General features: G+C 40.5%; 1 protein-coding gene across 3 annotated transcripts in view; it reads right to left on the bottom strand.

Moving 5' to 3' along the window:
• Positions 1-18,646, bottom strand: part of LOC147708002 (uncharacterized) — a 507,148-nt gene that overhangs the window by 154,402 nt on the left and 334,100 nt on the right. For 2 of the 3 annotated variants that reach the window (XM_086926813.1, XM_086926815.1), the window contains exons 8-10: positions 14,063-14,116; positions 6,776-8,210; positions 1,948-2,071 (exon numbers count right to left, since the gene is read on the bottom strand). In XM_086926813.1, coding sequence (XP_086782939.1) covers positions 1,948-2,071; positions 6,776-8,210; positions 14,063-14,116 — 1,613 coding nt within the window. The remainder of the gene's footprint in view (positions 1-1,947; positions 2,072-6,775; positions 8,211-14,062; positions 14,117-18,646) is intronic. The other variant, XM_086926814.1, reaches the window with a different exon arrangement.

Here is an 18,646-nt window from a genome sequence, read left to right as displayed (position 1 = left end):
TAAATATATATTTTTTTAACATTGAGATCCGACGGTTGCTACCAACTAACATGGTGGTAATTGGCAAAATGTGTGAATATAAACAGCTGACAAACATTTGTGCTAAAACATGCACAAATTCAGTTTACTGCCGTTTAGCATTGGCAGTTGTGTCTAAACTACATTGTTAGTAATTACTAATTCAGCCAGAGCTTCATAATATTGCGGTAAGCCATCCACAAAAAACGTATATTGTTGTTTAACATGTATTGCTGTCCATCCCTAAAAACCATCCTTACCTCCGAATATTGACAACCAGTAGCGGCTCGCACAGGTAAGAGCGTTGATGTGGGGCAGGGCGGGGTGGGGGGTGGTGGAAGTCGACAGACGATGGGATAAGTAATATTAAATAAATGAAACCTCTTGTGAGCTCAAAGTAAGTGATTTTATTTATTTACTATCATTTATCCTATTGTCTGTCAACTTCCCCCACCCAACACCCCTCCTGCCCCACTGCTCTCACCTGTGTGAGCCGCTATTGTTAACAACGTTCCTGACTCCTGTAATGATGTTAAGAACAATATATTGACCATTGACTCCATCTTGTATAACTGACTCCATTTTCTCACCATTGACTCAATCTTGTATAACTGACTTCATTTTCTGTACTGACTCCACCTGGTGTAGCTTACTCCAACTGGAACAAATGTTGTGTGGGATGCGTGCTTGGTACCTTTCAGGGCAGAGATTGCTGTTACCAAAAAAAATTGTGGAATGTTGAGCTCTGTCTCTGAGTCAAATTACACAGGCCTGGCCAGGTTCTGTCTTGACCTTGACACAGACCAGTACAGTCAGCTCAGGTTGAGTAAAGGTATTAACGGTGGGAAACCTTGGCACCCTGATAGGATCTCGCTGGGGAACTGACATGTTGCCGCAGGGAACATTGCGGATGCCGATCGAGAATTCTGCTCCTCCTTTGTCCGAGTGTGGCAAGAATGATGATTGAATGATTGGTGATGTATTTCTTTTACTTACTTCATGTATATAATTTCTAAGTTTCTCTGCTCCATGTATATATGCCATATGTTATTTTGGTTTTGTGCTTAAGTTACTTGATGTTTGGGAACCTGCATTACCAATATATTTTGCCTTCCTTCTTAAAGTATTGGATTAATAAATATGTGTATGTCACTTTAAATGCACCTGAATCTGTTTTCTTGCCTCGCCTTAAGAGAGTGATGGGTCCTGTTTTATTGCCTCGTCTTTTCAGAGTGCTGATTTACGCGTGTTATTTAAAGGTGCAGCAATGCATTTGTCTCCTCTTGGGAGAGCTGGGTTTAGTTGAGTCTTACTGTTTCAAATCAGTAACAGTACAACTCCTTTTTATTTTGACTTTCCTTAACCTGTCTTCCCTACTATTTGCCACAGGCAGGCCATCAGAAGGATCAGAAGGGGAGGGCAGAAAGCATTATGCCCAAGCCCTGCACTTTTTCAGGCCCCACATTCCTGCATTAGAATTAATTTCCAGATTTTAAAGCTAGCCTGCCTGTTTAATAATGATAAGGTAGCTAAATACAGCCATACCAACAGATGGTGTTAGATGCTGGAGCTACCAAAGTTCCCTTTCCTGGAGAATTCTTTGTTATGATTTGGAGCAAGTGCTTCCCCTCCTGGCATAAAAGGAAGAAGTGTCAAGAAGGGCTCTGAATGAAGTTTTGACCCGGGCCGCAAACATTTCTGAAAGGCTTGGCAATATGTGTTTTGCCTCTGCAATACTGAGTTTCACATTCTACCATGCTGCATTTTACATGTGTAAGATAAAACAATACCACACCGGCTGAGAAGAACTGGCACAGCACACTTCCTCAATAGAAACAAGCCAACCACACAAACAAATCATAGTGAGATTGAAAGCTGCCATTCAACAACTGTATTAACAAATGAAGCAACTGAACCCTCCTCACTTACCTCAGTAAATACATAGCCTTTTCCTGTTCTTCCTTCATCTTCGCCAGTAGAGGGTTATCACCATTGAAAGCAGACATATCACTTTCAATCTCTTTTAGTTTGACTGCATATCTCTTTTCAGCTTCTTAAAGAAGGTAAAAAAATAGAACCAAGTTATCAATGTATTTATGTTTTTCCTAGCTTGTGATTGAAATACTCTGTTTGTTGAAAAATATACATATTAACAATGACAGCTTAGATGATGTCATCTGAATTTCAGAGACAGCAATGATCAACAGGCTCTATAAATCGAATATAACAGGATATTACATTAAACTGTCATATTAGAGAAAAGTGTCTTACTAATTTTTGACCTGAAACAATTGATAACTTGCTAAAAAGGTTCTCCTAATGGCATTCTGTTAAAAATTGTGAACTTTTGCTTTAAATCAGGATTATAGAACGTAGGGTATGAGTTTTATAACCTGTAAAAAAAGCCAGAAGATGGATATAGTAGGAAATGAAACTTTGGCTTAAAACCTCAACATTTAGGACGATCAGAGATTTGTTGATAAACTGTGCAGATAAGTAAGCAGCACAGATTTTATTTCTACAAAAAAATGTTTTAACAAACGCATGTATATTTACATTTGTATCAAATGTATAGTTTCTACAGCACTTGGAGCATCCTTGGACTGAAGATAACTGACCTCCTCTCTGTTGCTTAGTGCCTGCTAAGAAGATGCTTCATTATCTCCCAGTGAAACAGAGGGTGAGCCAAGACCCTATGCTTTGCACATAAAGCTGTGAACATCAAAGCGATCCTTATCTCAATAAAATCCGGCTCTCTTACTGACCAACCTGTTGGCCTACAAAAAGTGCTGTGACATTTCCCGGCAGGATGTAAATTCTCTGGTGGCAAAGCATTCCATGGTTGAGGCTCCTCCCTTTCTGTTGCTTCCTTCTACCCTTCTCACCAGTCAACCTCCTCAAATTCAGAAAATTATTGAATATGAATCATTATCGACAGCATTTTGGTCTACTTCTTTCCACTTTACAGTTTACTCTATAGTTTCAGTTGGTTCACAATTGACCTATCTTCCACCCACATTTTGTGATATCACCCATTCAGAGATTTCAAGCAATTTTTGTATGGCCCAATGCTATGTAAATTCATGAATTAAATACAAATAAAATTGTTTCCCGCAAATTACAACTGTTGAATATCAGATTATAGAGTGGAAAATATTGTCTGACATAAATTGCGTCCTATATAAAGTTTAGAAAAATACACCATCAGGAAAAGATTTTTATATTATTAGCTCGAATGGGGGCGATATTTTTGGCAACAAAGTTTATGGCACAATATTTATGTTTGCCAATGATATTCTGGTATCAAACTATTCTAATGGTGCACAGTAAAGGATTTGTACCTCTGCATCAACACTTTCCCGTTTGAGAGTCAGAAGGTCGATATTGGGGTGAGTTATGAGTACTGAGTGATGTCCGGAAAGTGTTGACAAAAAGTCAGCAAGACATTCGAGAAATTCCTAAAGATTTGCTCACTCAATGGCTGAAGTTTTCAGATCAACTGTATTTTGACAAATTGTAGCTTTAGAACACTAAAGCCAGCTCAGGGAATACTCCATAATCAAAAGACTTTGTGCTTGAGGGGACTAGTCCAATGTGACCCCCATGAAGGCAGGGCCATTATATATCCTGAGAACCAGGCTGTTTACTGCCAAAAGAACTAAGCAGAATGGTAGTAATTACTTTCTTTACCATGGAACACATTATTATTTTGTCCAAGCCTGTTCCATACCTACCCCAATGTGACACCTGTAAAGTTAATTTGAACCTCATCACTAATAAAGATGCTAGGACCAGAAGTACTGAAGAAAAATGAACAACGATGCTGGGCTCCATGTAGCCAACACCCACATAATACATATATTGTTGGTACTAATAGAACCCTCCCTCCACTTGCTCTTTACTTCTATTCAAAGGGTACACAATTGGGCCGCAGTGACTTAAAATTTGCCCATACTCAAACGAGATTTGAAAAAGATGAACATGCCCAGGTATTAGGGGACCATGTGGCTCGACATACGATAACACAGCCTGGAGGAAGTGCGCTGTCATGGTGCTGTTCTATTTATTATTTCTATGTAAAACAATGTGAGTTAACTCAGGTCTTCCTTTTCTTTATGTCAACACATGGTTGGACTCAAACCATCTAAGAGTCACACCATTGGTTGATTTCAACAGACCACTGCAGCTGTAATGCAGGTGGCGACCATATTTCCAGTGTAATTGTGATGCCATACAATGTATTGTTTTTGAGTTAGCAAAAGATTAAAATGTGAGTGACAAGCAGCCTTGGAAACCAGAACAGTCCTCTAAAGATTACCAAACTGGTTCTCATTTGATGAGGCATTCGCTCTACAGCCAAGAACCCTACTGTGTCAACCAATCCTTCCACTCCAAGAAACAACAAGGCTCGACCACTCCTTCAACTCAAAGGAGTGGCAAGAAACCATGTGGCCTCTGAATCCTTTAAGATCACATGCACACAGGGCTGACAGGGGTCTCTAGTACCTAGTTTCAGATCCATGCTCAGGGTCCAGCCAATTAACATCTAGCATTACGCTGTGCTCTTTGGTGGCATACCAATGCCGTAATAAATAAATAAATAAGTACAGCGAGTTAATTGAGTTTACATCTGAGAACTGTGAACTTCTTTACCTTCAGTAAATTAACAGTCATTTGCATGTCACAACTCCTGTGAGTTGTCTGCTCTGTCAGTCTTGCGGCCTTCCAGTGCAGATCCATGTTGCATCCAGTTTCACAATTCTTCAGTAGATGGCCAAATTACGTATAGGGCACAATTCCTGTAGCAGTGGCCTTAATTTGCCGTGAAATAGCTTTAGGCTGCATACCCGACCCTACAAGTATTCTAGAAATACAATCTTGCAAATTCAACAGAGCACAATTGTTCAAGTGAAACTTTGTTGCATATACAAAGACATTTGTACCCGTTGTCTAAAATCTAACACCGATGTAGCGCATGCTAGGCATTGACATCTTAGAAAAGAGGCCTGAATGCACAGCACCGCTCTGTGGTCAATATCTGTTGTACTACTGAATATCAACACTAAAAATATTGTGGTACAAGAATAGCAAGGGCATAATATCAAGGGGCAAAATATTGAAAGGTAAGTGCATATAGGGAAGTATAGATTTACTATCCTGACACTACATCTATGTACTTTGAAGCTATATGTACTACACAGGTACATATATGTGGATTGTGCCCGATCTATGTATTGTGGTGTCGATATTCAGGGAGCACACATACAAAATGTGCTTTCTCCTGTCATTGCATATTTCCTAATCTCCTTGGTTCGAAATGCGACAAAACCTCACGCTGGGAGGAAAGACCTTATTTGGGTCTCTATAATTTATTCCCCCCGCCCTCATTCATTAACCCCATAAACAACACACTCTACTTTTGAGTTGTACTACATTGTTACTCCAATTTTGGTAAATCTTTCATTTATTTTCCTAGTTTTGCACGTTTTATACTTCTTATGAACTCTCCTTTTTCAAAATTTAAAATGTCTTCTTTCTCCCATTTAGCTTTTCACTTCACCCTTTATTCCTCTCATGATACAAACAGAATAGTTTCTCCTTAGTATATTTTTCACATATTTAATGATTTTGTTCTCAACTGTCAATTATTGTTATCTCTACATAACACCGTTTAATTTACAGTTACACCTTTTAATCAATGGGCATTCCATCCACAATACCGGGTAATGCAGACTTTTGTTTTATTTGCACCCTTTCCACCAGGATTAAGAGGTCTACAGCAACTCCCGCAACTGGATTGTTTCACCAGTAGATTTCGACCTGTTCCAATCAGTCACACTCTGCAGATGACATACCATGCAAACATATACAAATAATGGTCACAAATACAGATCCATGTGTATTATTTCACAAAAACCTGGAATGGGCAATTGTTCTGCTACCCTTTTGAGTTACTGATGGACCTTGTATCGGTACCTCCAGGTGAGGGAATACCGGCTAATATCACTCTGACTTGTAATGAACCCCACATGTTCCCGAAACCAGTCCTATTATACTTAGGATTAAGTTCTTCTTAATTTGAGTTTTTGATTGCCAGTGGGGGTCACTGGTTTTCCTTTTTGGGAGACCAGCACTTAATTTTTCTTTTCTGACATGTTCTGAGAGCAAGAAAGAGAAAAATACACATAGGGCAAAAAAGGAGGAGGACATAGACGGAGGCAGAAACTTGCAAGAGTGAGAGAAATGGGAATGACGTGTCTGGTAGTGGATTATAGAAGCATGAGGTAAATGGAGGACTATGCAGTCTTGGTTTTCGGCACGCTGACATTTAATAATGCTGGTTGTTGGCTTCTCAGCAGAGATTTAGGCACTGGCATTAATTTTCTTTTTACAAATTAAGCACTGATCATATTGAAGTTAATTCATGTGCATTGTTTTGATCCTACACATATGTAGGGTCGATATTTTGGGGCATTATGCCTTTTGCATTCAATGTTTTCAATGCTACCCTTTCAACACAACCTCATTTTATGTACCTCTTTTGAATAGTTTATGATCAGGTAGTGACACATCACTCGTGATTTTTAGGGGTGGACAACTGCATCGGTGTTAACACATCCAACAATTACTTGAGTGAAACGTACATTAAAATTCATATGCAACAATGCTACAAGCAGAGACAAATTTTGAAAGAGCAAGACATACCACTCCCATGTAAATATCACAATGACAAAGAATACGTCCGGACTCTGCTTACCTACTGAGTTATCACTTAAATTTGCTTTGATTCTCTTTTCTTCAAGCAGCTCATCTTTGGTGCTTAATGCTGGGTAAAGACAAGCCACAAGATCACATGTTGAGGGATGAGCTTGTGTGTCAGTAGTTTTATTTTTCACACTATTAACAGTACTTGACTTATCTGGTTCCTGCTCCCTGTTAGCTGCTCTGGAGAGACGCATAGAAGATCTGCGAAAAGATGAAAAAGCTTTGCTCCCTCTTCTCCTAGCAAATCCGGTACTCGACTCACTACTGCTTGTGCTGAATGAGTGGTCTTGTGGTCCAGGCAGCCCACTAGCATTGGGCTTCATAGAAGCCAACCTATACTTTATGTTTGGTGCCATTTCCTCCTCTCCACTGGGATTATCACTAGCATAGTCAGGGTCAGATAGATCCAAATGTCTGTCGGTGGCACCAAACTTCTGAGGTGCATTTTTGATGGGATATTGATGGCACTGAGACTTAGGATCATCCTCACTGTCCAATGAAGTGCTGTCAGAATCACTTACGTAAACCTTGGAATTTGACCTGCCATGGCCACCATCTCCACTTTGCTTCCCTTTGAAATAACCAACAGATCTGCTATTCTTTTGCTTCTGGCTGCCTCTCAGATACATATTAGGCATTTTTACAATTCTTTCATTTATCTTCATAAAGCCAGCTGTGCTGTCTTCAGGGCATTTGTCTTCAGAGATATCAGGTACATTTTTACTTTCAGTCACTGGGGCAACGTTTGCCCTTTCGAGGGGGGTTTCCCAATCTATTTGTTTTGCAGGACCTGATTCTGATGTGTTAAACTCTGACTTCCCGGGTGAAGATTCAGTTTCATGTATTCCACCACCATTATCAGGTCCATACGTTTTTTGCTGCTCCCCACTGAGCCCTTGAGAAGGTATGTTTGCACTTTTAAAATCCGCCAATATGTTAGTGTTGAGAGATTCTCCAGGAGAATGAGAGCTCTGGTCAGTATCTTGTTTCTCATCTCCTCCAGGTTGAGAAAGATCTGTTTCCTCAGTGAGCAACTCCTTGCTTTCAGTGTGCTGTGCAGGAGATGGTAAGGTGGTAGCATCTGCCATGCTGTCTCTTCCTGATGTTTCTTCTGCTTCTTCGCCACTTCCAATTGGGCTCATTTTGGGTGCAGTGTTAGAGGATTCATTCTCCTTTGTAACCACCATTACAGGGCTACTCGCCTGGCGATGGAAATGTGAATACTTCCTCAGCTGTGATTTTCCTGTTTCATGAACATTAGGTAGGGAAAGTCGATGGGAGCCATCAAAGCTCACTCGCCGAGTTATTCGTACAGAGCGTTCGTCTTTGTTTTCCTTGAGATTATCTTTATTTCTTTCAAGCCGACTGATTCCTTCTCTGCGTTTTAAAAAAGCCCTTTGCTGAGCTGTTTTCTCTGCCCAAGTGTTCTAAAACAAAGCACACATTAAGGAAAATATATAAAGAATATTTCAAAACATAATGCTAATTAGATGCATACTATTATATACTGCCATTTTAATATTCTTTTACGTAAACATTGAACATCCCCTTTAGAACTTGCTGTTTCTTGTATGACTGACCTTGAGGCCAGATGGAACCACTGATGTGACAATGAAAACCCATGGTGTTAGGTCGACTTTCTTATGCCTCTCCCTATTACTGCTGATCCTCATAAAGTAGTTCAATGCACAGCTTTTTTATTTCTCCTCTCCTTTGTCAATGGCTGTTTTGAGTATTCCCTATACATGGTCTTCTACTCTATCTCAAGCACTATTCTGGCATTTCCACAACACAAAACGGTGAAATGTAGCACAAACAGCAGCAGTGGATCAACTTTCATGTGTAAAATTAATATTACAATGTAGGCCTAAAAAGCTACTTTTACTGTGGCAGGCTTACCTGTTTTAAGAAGTGAATGACATATTGCAGATACCATTAATAATACTGCTAACTCGGGAAAGGGACCAACTACAAAAACATTAAACAACTATTTTTAATAGTTATTAATAATACAATTCAATGTGAAGTCAGATTTTTTATAAATATGAAAGGAAAGCACATTTTAGAAAATGACCTTTCACCTGCCTGTGCTATCAGTAGTTTAATCAGCATAAGCCTCTAGTAGCTCTCAGCCTGTGCTCAGGCATTGAATAGGTTTTTAATGAGATGTGGAATTCGTCTCAGGAGCAAACAATATTCTGACCCGAATGGCAGAAATGATTCCTCTGATTTTAGCTCAACAGAATATGCCGGGTTGGGGATATGGGCCTCATTTTCACAGTACAGTGTCAAATCCTGCTTAACAGGTCTGTTGAGATATATTTAATACTTGGGGCAGACTTAAAAAGTAGAGAACCGGATGCCAAGAAAATTATTGTGGATCCCCTGACTGGTTGTTGAACAGACCTGGTTTTGTCCTACTAGACATCTGTCTCTTGGTATGTTGTGGGTATTGTGCCTGTCTCAAACTAGATTTTATTGTTAGATGTGGGAGGACACTTGAACTACCATAGTACACTCCCCATTCACACTACCAGCCCTCAGGGTCCAGGTTTAGTGCGGCTGAAGATTTTCAACATCTTCAAAATTCCCCCATCACGTGGTATTTTGGGCTTGTTTGCAGTAAGAAAAATAGCAACTACTGAAAACGTGGGTATGGTTGGCCCTGGGAACTTTAGCCCCATTGGTTTGGGAGTGCCTAGTAGCAACCCCCCACCCACTAGTTAGTGGCAGGCACAAATATGGCACCTTCAGGCATGCACTTCAGAATACCTTTGGGCATATGGAAGAACAAAAGAGGAATGGATCTTCTGTTCCTGACCTGAGAGGAGCCCTAAAAGACTAGACCTACTTCCCTCGTAACCAGGACAAACAAGTGGACTCCAATGGTCAGTTGACTGACCTCCTGTGCGGCTACAGAGAGGCAAGCTGGAAGACCCTGTTCTAGAAAGTTCTCAGCTGACCACTGGCAACTGGACCTGGACTGGACCCTGTTGTTGGCCTCTGTCCTACACTCTGTTAGTGCCTCACCAGAGGTTCTGAGGTCCTTAGAAGAATACTCCTATGGCTCACAGACACTTAAAAAACTAAATCAGAAAGTAAAACCTTTGACTAGAATGAACATCGTTGGTGTATCCAACTGGTACCCCATTGTGGTCGACTTCAAATTACGGCTAGGTCATGGTCTACTGCGAACATTGGCTATCATTGGCGCTTTCTGCTTTTTGGTGAAATTTTTACTCAAAAGTTTGCTAATTTATACCTACGGTTCCTCTTTTTGAAATGTTTGTCATTTTGTCTATTAAATTATACTGTATTTTTCAAATTCAGTTCATTATTTTCCACTTTGCATATTGCCCTAAGTAAAGGCTGTGGGCTCACTGTCATAGCTAAAAGTGAGTCGAGTTCAGGTTAATTTAGTGATTCCGAGGGTTCACCCTGACAAGACGTGTTTATTCTTTAAAATGGGCAGTCACCTGCCCCAAATAATAACCCCATTTCTTACAGTAACAATGCAAGTAGCAGTAGCAAGTCAGCTACAGAGAAGTAATATTTGAAGTAAGATAATAAAAATGAACATAAAACACCTAGTGGTCACCAAACGAGAATAAAGAGGGGGAAAAAAATATTATGAACTGCATACGTAGAAGAGTCAAGGGAGAAGTCAATGACACTGACTAATTGATGTGGACACATCAGTTAGTTCTGGGGGAAAATTAATTCATAAGTGGATTTAATACTGCAAATGCAAAAAAACTTTGAATATTGTTTGGGAAAAAAAATGCATGAACGTTTCTATACTTTAGAGAAAAAAAATGTGCAGACCGGAATTATTCTAAACACTTCCCTCTGGTTTCTGGTACTTTTCTGAGCCAATCTCCTGAAAATCACTTTTAAATAGTTTGCCAATGAAAACAATCTTCTGAACGATCTCACGTCGAAGTTTGCCCCACGATTTAGCACTGAAACAATCATCTTGCAAATCATAAATAATGCAGGGGGGGCTAGTCCATGTGGGCGGAGGAGCGTCGCCCCAACAGCTTTCTGGCAGTGCGAGAAGCAGAAACATAAAATGCTATTTTAAATACCATTTTCTATTTCTGTTTCTCGCACTGCGAGAAAGCAGAAGGCAGGGTTTGGTTGGGAGCAGGCAAGTGGATAGCCCACTGTTGTAGGCACTGACTATTTAATCAGTCATGCACACTCTGCATTTTCTCTATGTAGACTGCAGGCATGCAGCCTACCCCTCTATAGGGGGGTAGGCTCCCCCGCCCGACCCCCTCCCCACGCGAGACCTCCATCCCCCCCACCCACAAGTCATGCTGGCTGCGACTGACCGAGTGTAGTCATTTTTGGTTTTGGTTCACCTCTGTCTCGGTCTCCAGGACCTGAGGCAGGCCCCTCCTACCAGTACCTACTCAAAGGAAGAGGCTAGTAACACCTGCTCTGCAGTCTGTGGAAGCTCAAGAGAGAAGGACATTGCAAGGCTATAGGTATACTAAGCGAGGTGTTATGTTCCTAAGATATAGAGCAGAGAACAGAGAGAGCAAAAGTACACAAGAAAACGTACAGGGTGCTCCGGCGGCTGCGACATGGCACGTGGCGCACAACAAAATGATAACTGCCTAGGAGTCACCTCCGCTTAGGGAGGAGGTGAGCCAGCATCGGGGTCATTGATAGAGTCCGGAGATGGAAACACATCCTCCACGGGAGCCCGGTGAGTACAACCTAGCACTGCCTCATCATCAGTCCGACATCATACTGGCCATAATGTTTCAGGGAGCTCCACCCTTCTCTGTGACACCCTTCCTTCTGCTTTTCTTATGCTCCTATTTTACATTTGCATGCCCATTTATTCTTTTTCTCCTTGCTGCCTTTCTCCAACTTCTGATTAGCATCAACATTTCTACACATTAATTCTGCCGTGGCCGGCTGAAAGGCAATGTGGAAGGTTGCATTTAGATAATTAGACGCTTCCATGGTTTTGAGACTTCAGTGAAGGTCAAAATAAATAAAAATAAATAAAAAAAAGTATATGTCTTTTTCGGTTTCTGTACACTATAATTATGTACTCATCTACCTAGTTAACATTAAGTTTATATCTTAGATCACCCAAGAATACGATCACAGGAGACATGAGTTCGAATATTATCTTCATTTAAGGGCATATACTGTCATTTTCAGCGCGCTATGGAAAGCAACAGCTTTTAAAATTGAATCACGCAACTACAGCAGATGATGTAATTACCCATCACTGCTGTATATATAGACCAAGTAAATCTATCCCCTTTTTGGGATGGAGCTGAGAACACAAGGCAGTCCTGAAGAGTTGCGGTAAAAGTGCATGATTGTTGGCTTTTAAATGGGAGCACACCCTCAGGGGATTTATTTTGCAGCGCATAGTAGCAAATCCAAGCAGAGGCATCTCAGAGCAAACTATATGAAGTGCTCGGTACTTTGTAGCCGGGTAACCAAGCACACGTAGGAAGCATGTGTGGTTTTGCTAAGGAGTTATCAGAACTGCTTTTATTAACTTTCTTGCTTTCTAAGATTTGCTTGAAAAAGCACCATTTGCTCACTTCTTTTTCAAAATGTTCTCGAGGAGAACCTCCCCAAACCCCCCTTAGGTTGTTCGGGCTTGCCCGCTACGCTTGCTCGCCACCATGCACTCCGCCGCAATTTTTATGCTGCCCCACTTTCACATGACACCAGCCGCCACTAAAATAATGAGATCTGCATCCTGAGTAATGGTGATTTTTTTCTGTTGACACTATTTGATCTAACAATGGCTTTTGATACCAATTACCATGAAATTCTCGTTCATACTCTAAAAGACCACATGAGTTTCAAAGACAAGGTGCTGGAATGGTTTAAATCCTACCTCCTGTCTCCAACCCTGTTCTTGCACTACAAGGGTTCCTCTAAGGATTTGTTCTAGCATTCTTAAACCTCTAACTTGAACCCCTGGCGATATTATTATAACCTTATAGCTTGCTGCCGAGGGCTATATCAGTTGTCGAAGGCCCTGAATCCAAGTTATAGGCTTGTACCGCAGGAGTGGGCCTATAACTTGGGACAGAGGCTTTAACAACCAGTACAGCCTGAGGCAGAAGATCTGTAGGCTATTAGAACATTCCACTCACTCCAGGTAGATTGTTCTAAATTAAATACGGAGAAACAAAAGAAAAAACATTGGAATGGGGAGCAGAAGGCATGTACCAGCCATTACAAGCCTGCAGCATTCCACTGTCTTCAACAGAGCTCTCAACATTCCAATGTTCTAATATAGTCTTAGAGCCTGACCTAGCCTGTTTTTAAGGACAAGCTTTATAGCTTGCACGTTTCTCATTTCCATGGTGAGTAACTGCTCCAGTTCAGGGTTCATCTTTGGTTCCTGGGACATGTAGCCCTGGTTTAATAATGGAATAATCAAGGCTACATCCCCTCAATGAGAGGAAAAAACACGAAATGAAGAAGATGGTAACGTTAGGACCTGGGATGCCTTTCAGTACTGCATTCACGTGAATTTTGTAAAGCAACTACATATTAAAAGAGGAAATTGATTTAAAGAGTAACATAAAAGGTACCTAAACTCTTCTTTGTGGTATTGTCTGTACCTTCTTGCCACAAGAACTAAATTAGGATTGGGTATTTTTTTTATTCTTTTATTCTGCAGTCTGTTGAAGTGACTTGTGATTAAATTCTACAAAATTTGCTTCAGTCTACAGGTGACGGGACTTAGCAAATTGTTTTATAGACCTTTATGAGTGTTGCAAAAGAAAACATTGCTGCTTCACACATCCCTATTTTTCACATTAGCTTCAATATACATTAATGCAATTTCTCTTCTTTCGTACACTCTATATTACTCTTTAATCCTCTATCCACTAATATAGCTACCCATCTAGTGTACATATACACTTAAATTTACTTTAATGCAATTTCTCTTCTTTCTTCCACTTTGTATTACTCTTCACTCCTCTTTCTGCTGATGCAGCATGACCGTTCTCCTGATTTGCTTTTCTGGTCATGTTTTTGTGTCCGCTATGCTCATTTTGCTGTAAATCTGTTTTAATTCGTTTCATCTGTTGATATTTTTACTGAAGGTCCCTAAAGTTGGCAACAATCAGATTTTTCCTGGATACCTATATCGACTAGACTTGGTTCGCGCTAGGCTTACGGTTCTGCACGTATTTAACAGTTTCTACAGTATGTTCAACTGAATTTGTGCAGAGCAAACATTTTTGTTAGCGGTATTTGGTAAAGTGGGTATATTTACTGTTTTTCCTCCCAGCTGCGCTGTCCTTTGGTAAGAGCCCAGGAACTCGTCTATCTGTAAGTGTGTGATATAAACATCCATTCATTGTAAGACAGTGAACAGAACTTTAACAGTACATGTAAAACTGCCTAATGATCTTGCTTCATATTTTAATATATTGAATTTGAAGTAACATGAAGCATTTTATGAATGACAAGAATGTAAGTCTTAAGTAACAAAAACAAAATAATTTCCAAATATATAAGGAACTGTGGAGATTCAGATACTTAGTATTTTCAAACTGTACAAATATTTTGAAAGTGTGGCGAGTGCCAAGCATCATTGTTTTATTAGGGCTCTTGTACATTTTTAAGTTAAAACATTTTAAAAAATCTAAACAATTTAAAAATATACTGTTTCCATATTGACTTCTAGCAATGACACACATGGCACCCTCTTCAAGCAGATATTGGTGAATTATATTGGTATTAATTGAGAGCATTGTCAATAAAGAAATTAGACATGTAAAGTAACTACGATTACAATCTATAGATCCTCGACATTCCCATTTCGCCTATCTTTGGCCCTAAGGAAATGATTACAAAATGTATAACATTTAAAACTAAATAAGGAACTCTAGGTAAATTTCGAATTCATTTAAAAATTATTCAAAGTGAAAGGCAGAATACTCCCACCCCAATCTCATTCAGACTTTTGAATTACGTTTATGATGACAAAGTCTATAGACACTACATTCAGAAAATGCCATCCCCTTGGAGCCAGAAAACAACTTCAGCATTTAAAGTGAAATTGGTAGTTTGCTAATCCATTGTTTATAAGGGTATGGGTGCATTAACTGAAAGATGATCTGTGTGATAGTGAAACCTGGATGTGGAGCCGGGTACAGTGTTGACCTCAAGAATAAATGAGGCAATGTATCCCTAAAGACAAGTTTCAAAACAGCATTGCAAAGATACAGTCAATAAGAAATAAAGAACTGGAAAAAGGAAATTGAGATTATTAATGTCAGGCATACCATGAAGGTTTAATAAAATATTAAAGTACAATATAGAGGTCACAAATATAGCTCCGTTCAACAAATCAATCAGAGGACATAAAGATCAGTTGTAAAAAATGCTCCCAGTAATAACAATAGATGAGATAATGAGCAAGATCAGAAAAATAGCCCAAGTTCAAATTGTGCATCCAATCTACAAGAAGTTGGTCAGCATTCCTAGTAGAGAACCAACAAGTCCTGGATCATTGTCAGTCTGAGGGTCTTGTATAATAAATGTTAGCATAGAAAGCAATGGAGAATTGCACAGTCAGCATCTTTTCAACAACAAATCACAGTTCAGCTTATTACAACTTCATATAAACCTACCATGTTAATCTTATTCCCTTGTATGCAAATGTTTTACAGTAAACAATGGAACGACTCATGGATGTTCTGCCTACAGTGAGTGAGCAGGAAGAGCCTTGAATGTGGCAAAGGCTTCCTCCGGAGTTGTTTGAGAACAGCATATCATTACCAAACAAACAGCACAAATTTTGCTGCATGCGGAGTGAACATGGGAAAATATAAATACACAGTGATTATTATGGGACAGCAGCCATACTATTCAAAATGGAGACTGGGACTAGCTGAGATCTAGTTAAGCATAGGCAAGAAAAATGAATTTCTAAACATCTTAGTGTTTTCGTTTCAATTGCAATAGATTCATGTTAATATGCCCGTAAGACTCTAATCAGTAAATAGCTCCCACAAGGTTATAAATATAGTCAGACATATGCAGATATATGGGATAAACAGTAACACCTCATGCAGCACATTATAAGGATATTGCAAGTTACCAAGCAGTTTCTTCCTAAGGTCATGGAACTCCGAGGTGACTTGCAATATCCTTTGCAATTTAGAGCAGAGGGCATTGCATATATGGTCCCACCATCCCTTTCTCACAAACTACGTATATTCTTAGGGCCCGATTCACAAAGGTAAACTGAGACAAAAGTCTAACTTATGACTTTCGGTATTCACGAAGGGCATTTACTCAGGGCCGGCCCTAGGCATGTGCAAAGTGTGCACCTGCACAGGGCCGCCAAACCCCAGGGGCCGCCACGACGAGGATCGGATCGGAAGGATCAATTACATTGTGGCACTGGGGCGGCCCCTGGCAGGATTTGGCGGCCTCCGGCTCCGACCCCGGCTTCCTGACAACCCATGCAAATGACACAGAAGGGCAAACATCCCTACAATTCCACGTGGAGCCTGATCTGCTGTTATTACACAAAGTAGAGCGCCCTAATTTTGTGTGGAAACCTAGCTTCAAACTAATGAATACCGGCGAAACACTGGGCACAATGTGTATCACGTGATATCTTGCCACATAACATGTATTTCTTCAAAATGAAACATATTATGCGATAATGCTGGGTGGTTTGTGCACAGAAAGATTTGTACTTAGGGGTGTGCCTCTAGGACCAGGGTGACACGAGAAATCAGTTGGTCACAATGTGTTTTAAATTGTGCAAAAAGGCGTTTTTAGCACCAATGTAGCTGAGACATCGTCCTTGAAGCATAGCAAATTACATCACAGCACATGTTGTCTTGTTCGTAAAACAATGCAGATTTCCAATTGCACATGTGCTGGTACCCATGGGTCCGAGTTAAAAAAAACGGCAAACGCACATAAATTCCTGTTCATGTCTTTTAGCACTGCCCTAATCAAGTTTGGAGGAGCTCACCTTAAACTTCCCTGGTTTCTTTCCGTCTCAGTGCCTGCCTGTCCTGCGCCTACAATACACTGCTCTACAGGGCCTCGTCCCCTGATGGGACAAGAACCGCACATAGGCATTCCATAGAATACACTTACCTCGTCTTATGCCTAGAGCCGGTCACTGAAGAAACGGTTAACTGACAGTATTTACTTTGTGCCTACGCTCACATATTCCCTCGGTTATTATCCTATGCTAGTTTATTTATGGAGTTATTTCCACTCATGGCTTAGGTTGTAGTTTAACTTCTATGACATCACTTACGGAATTTCTAGTTCCTGTGTACGGCGCCAAGCCTTTTTTAAAATTTTGTTTGATTGATTTTAGTTGCGCTAAACAATGACAAGCCGTCTGCACTATGGATTTCAAAAAGCGACGCGTAGCAAACATCCACTAAATGCGTCAATACCACCACATGGTATTTTCGCTCATTGTTTTACTACAAATAAAAAAACAACAACATAAGACCAAGTCTCTTCTAAAGTTACCAATATCTTCATTGTGATGTCTGACCATAAAAAAATTGAAAAGATTACAGTCAACAAGCACTTAACAGTATAGGACAGAAATAAGATGCTTCTAAGCCCACTTTTGTGATAGCATAAGAAAGATGTGACACTATGTTGGCTATTATTAGGCACATGAGTAAAGTTTTTTGTTATTATCTACAACTTCAAACATCCCCTTTCACATCTTGAAAACTTTCACATTAAGCATCTACTTTACTCCTTATGAACAAATTTCCTTGCTAGACCCTAGGTTACCCATCCCGTCGGGGAGTGCTAGGGTTAAGGCTAGATTGGGCACGCCAGGCATGCACACCAAGGGGCAGATTTTCTTTATCGCAATGCAGCACAGCAACAGAAGTTACTGACCTGCACAAGGGTGAGATTAAAGCAGCACAGAGCTGTATATATTAGATATGGCCTGCTGCTGCTCACTACTCGCTCGTCACATTACTTGTCCTGACCTGCGTCCCCAGGGCAGCAGTGGGCGTGGCAAACACAGGGAGGTCAAAATTACTATTCTAACTCCACGTTTTTCATTTGCCTGCATATCCTAAAGTCAGTTTTTGCATACATTGTTATGTATCATTTTAGGACCCTAGTGTAATTTTCCCGATTAATGTCCTTTGCCCTTATATAGGTATAGATCTCCATATCCTTATATAGGCATAGAAATCAAAACCAATGACCGATTATTTCTCTGTGGGGGGTTGTGGGGGTCCGGTGCCCCTGTCATGGCCCTGGCACTGCAGCGGTCTGTGCGCCCAGTCCCTCATGTCGTGTGTCACAATGCCCTCCTCCTCCTAAATTGTATCGTTCTGAGACGAATTCGGAAGGGTAGGAGCAGCCGCAGGTACTGGTCAATCATCTAACGACTTTTCTGGACGTATTATTAAAACACCTTCCTGAGCTCCGCCCCGTCCGGACCCCCTCTTCCGGGGCCCCCACCTACGCTCCCTGCACAGGGCCACCATGAGCCTAGAGCCAGCCCTGATTTACTACTCGTAAATGCCCTTTGTAAATATTGAAAGTCGTAACGTTTGACTTTCAGTATTCACAATGGGCCCTCTGTGAATACCAAACGTTTGTCTCAGTTTACCTTCGGGCCCATAGTGCCTTCCATGTTAATTGCAGATTTGAAGAATAAAAGCAGAATGTGTACTTCAAATTGAAATACACAAGAAGCAGTTCATATTTTCCAAAAGAAATTAGGATCAGTGTCATGTAAGCCTGATTAAACAAGCATTGGCAAAGCCATTAGTTCTCTAACAAAACTACCCAAATTAATCTCTTTAGCAACATTAGGATAATGAAAGACTGGAGA

This window comes from Lissotriton vulgaris, chromosome 6 (genome assembly GCF_964263255.1).
Source record: "Lissotriton vulgaris chromosome 6, aLisVul1.2, whole genome shotgun sequence".
NCBI classification, from domain to species: domain Eukaryota; kingdom Metazoa; phylum Chordata; class Amphibia; order Caudata; family Salamandridae; genus Lissotriton; species Lissotriton vulgaris.
The sequence above is the reverse complement of the archived record's forward strand: the minus strand, read 5'-3'. Positions and strand labels throughout refer to the sequence as shown.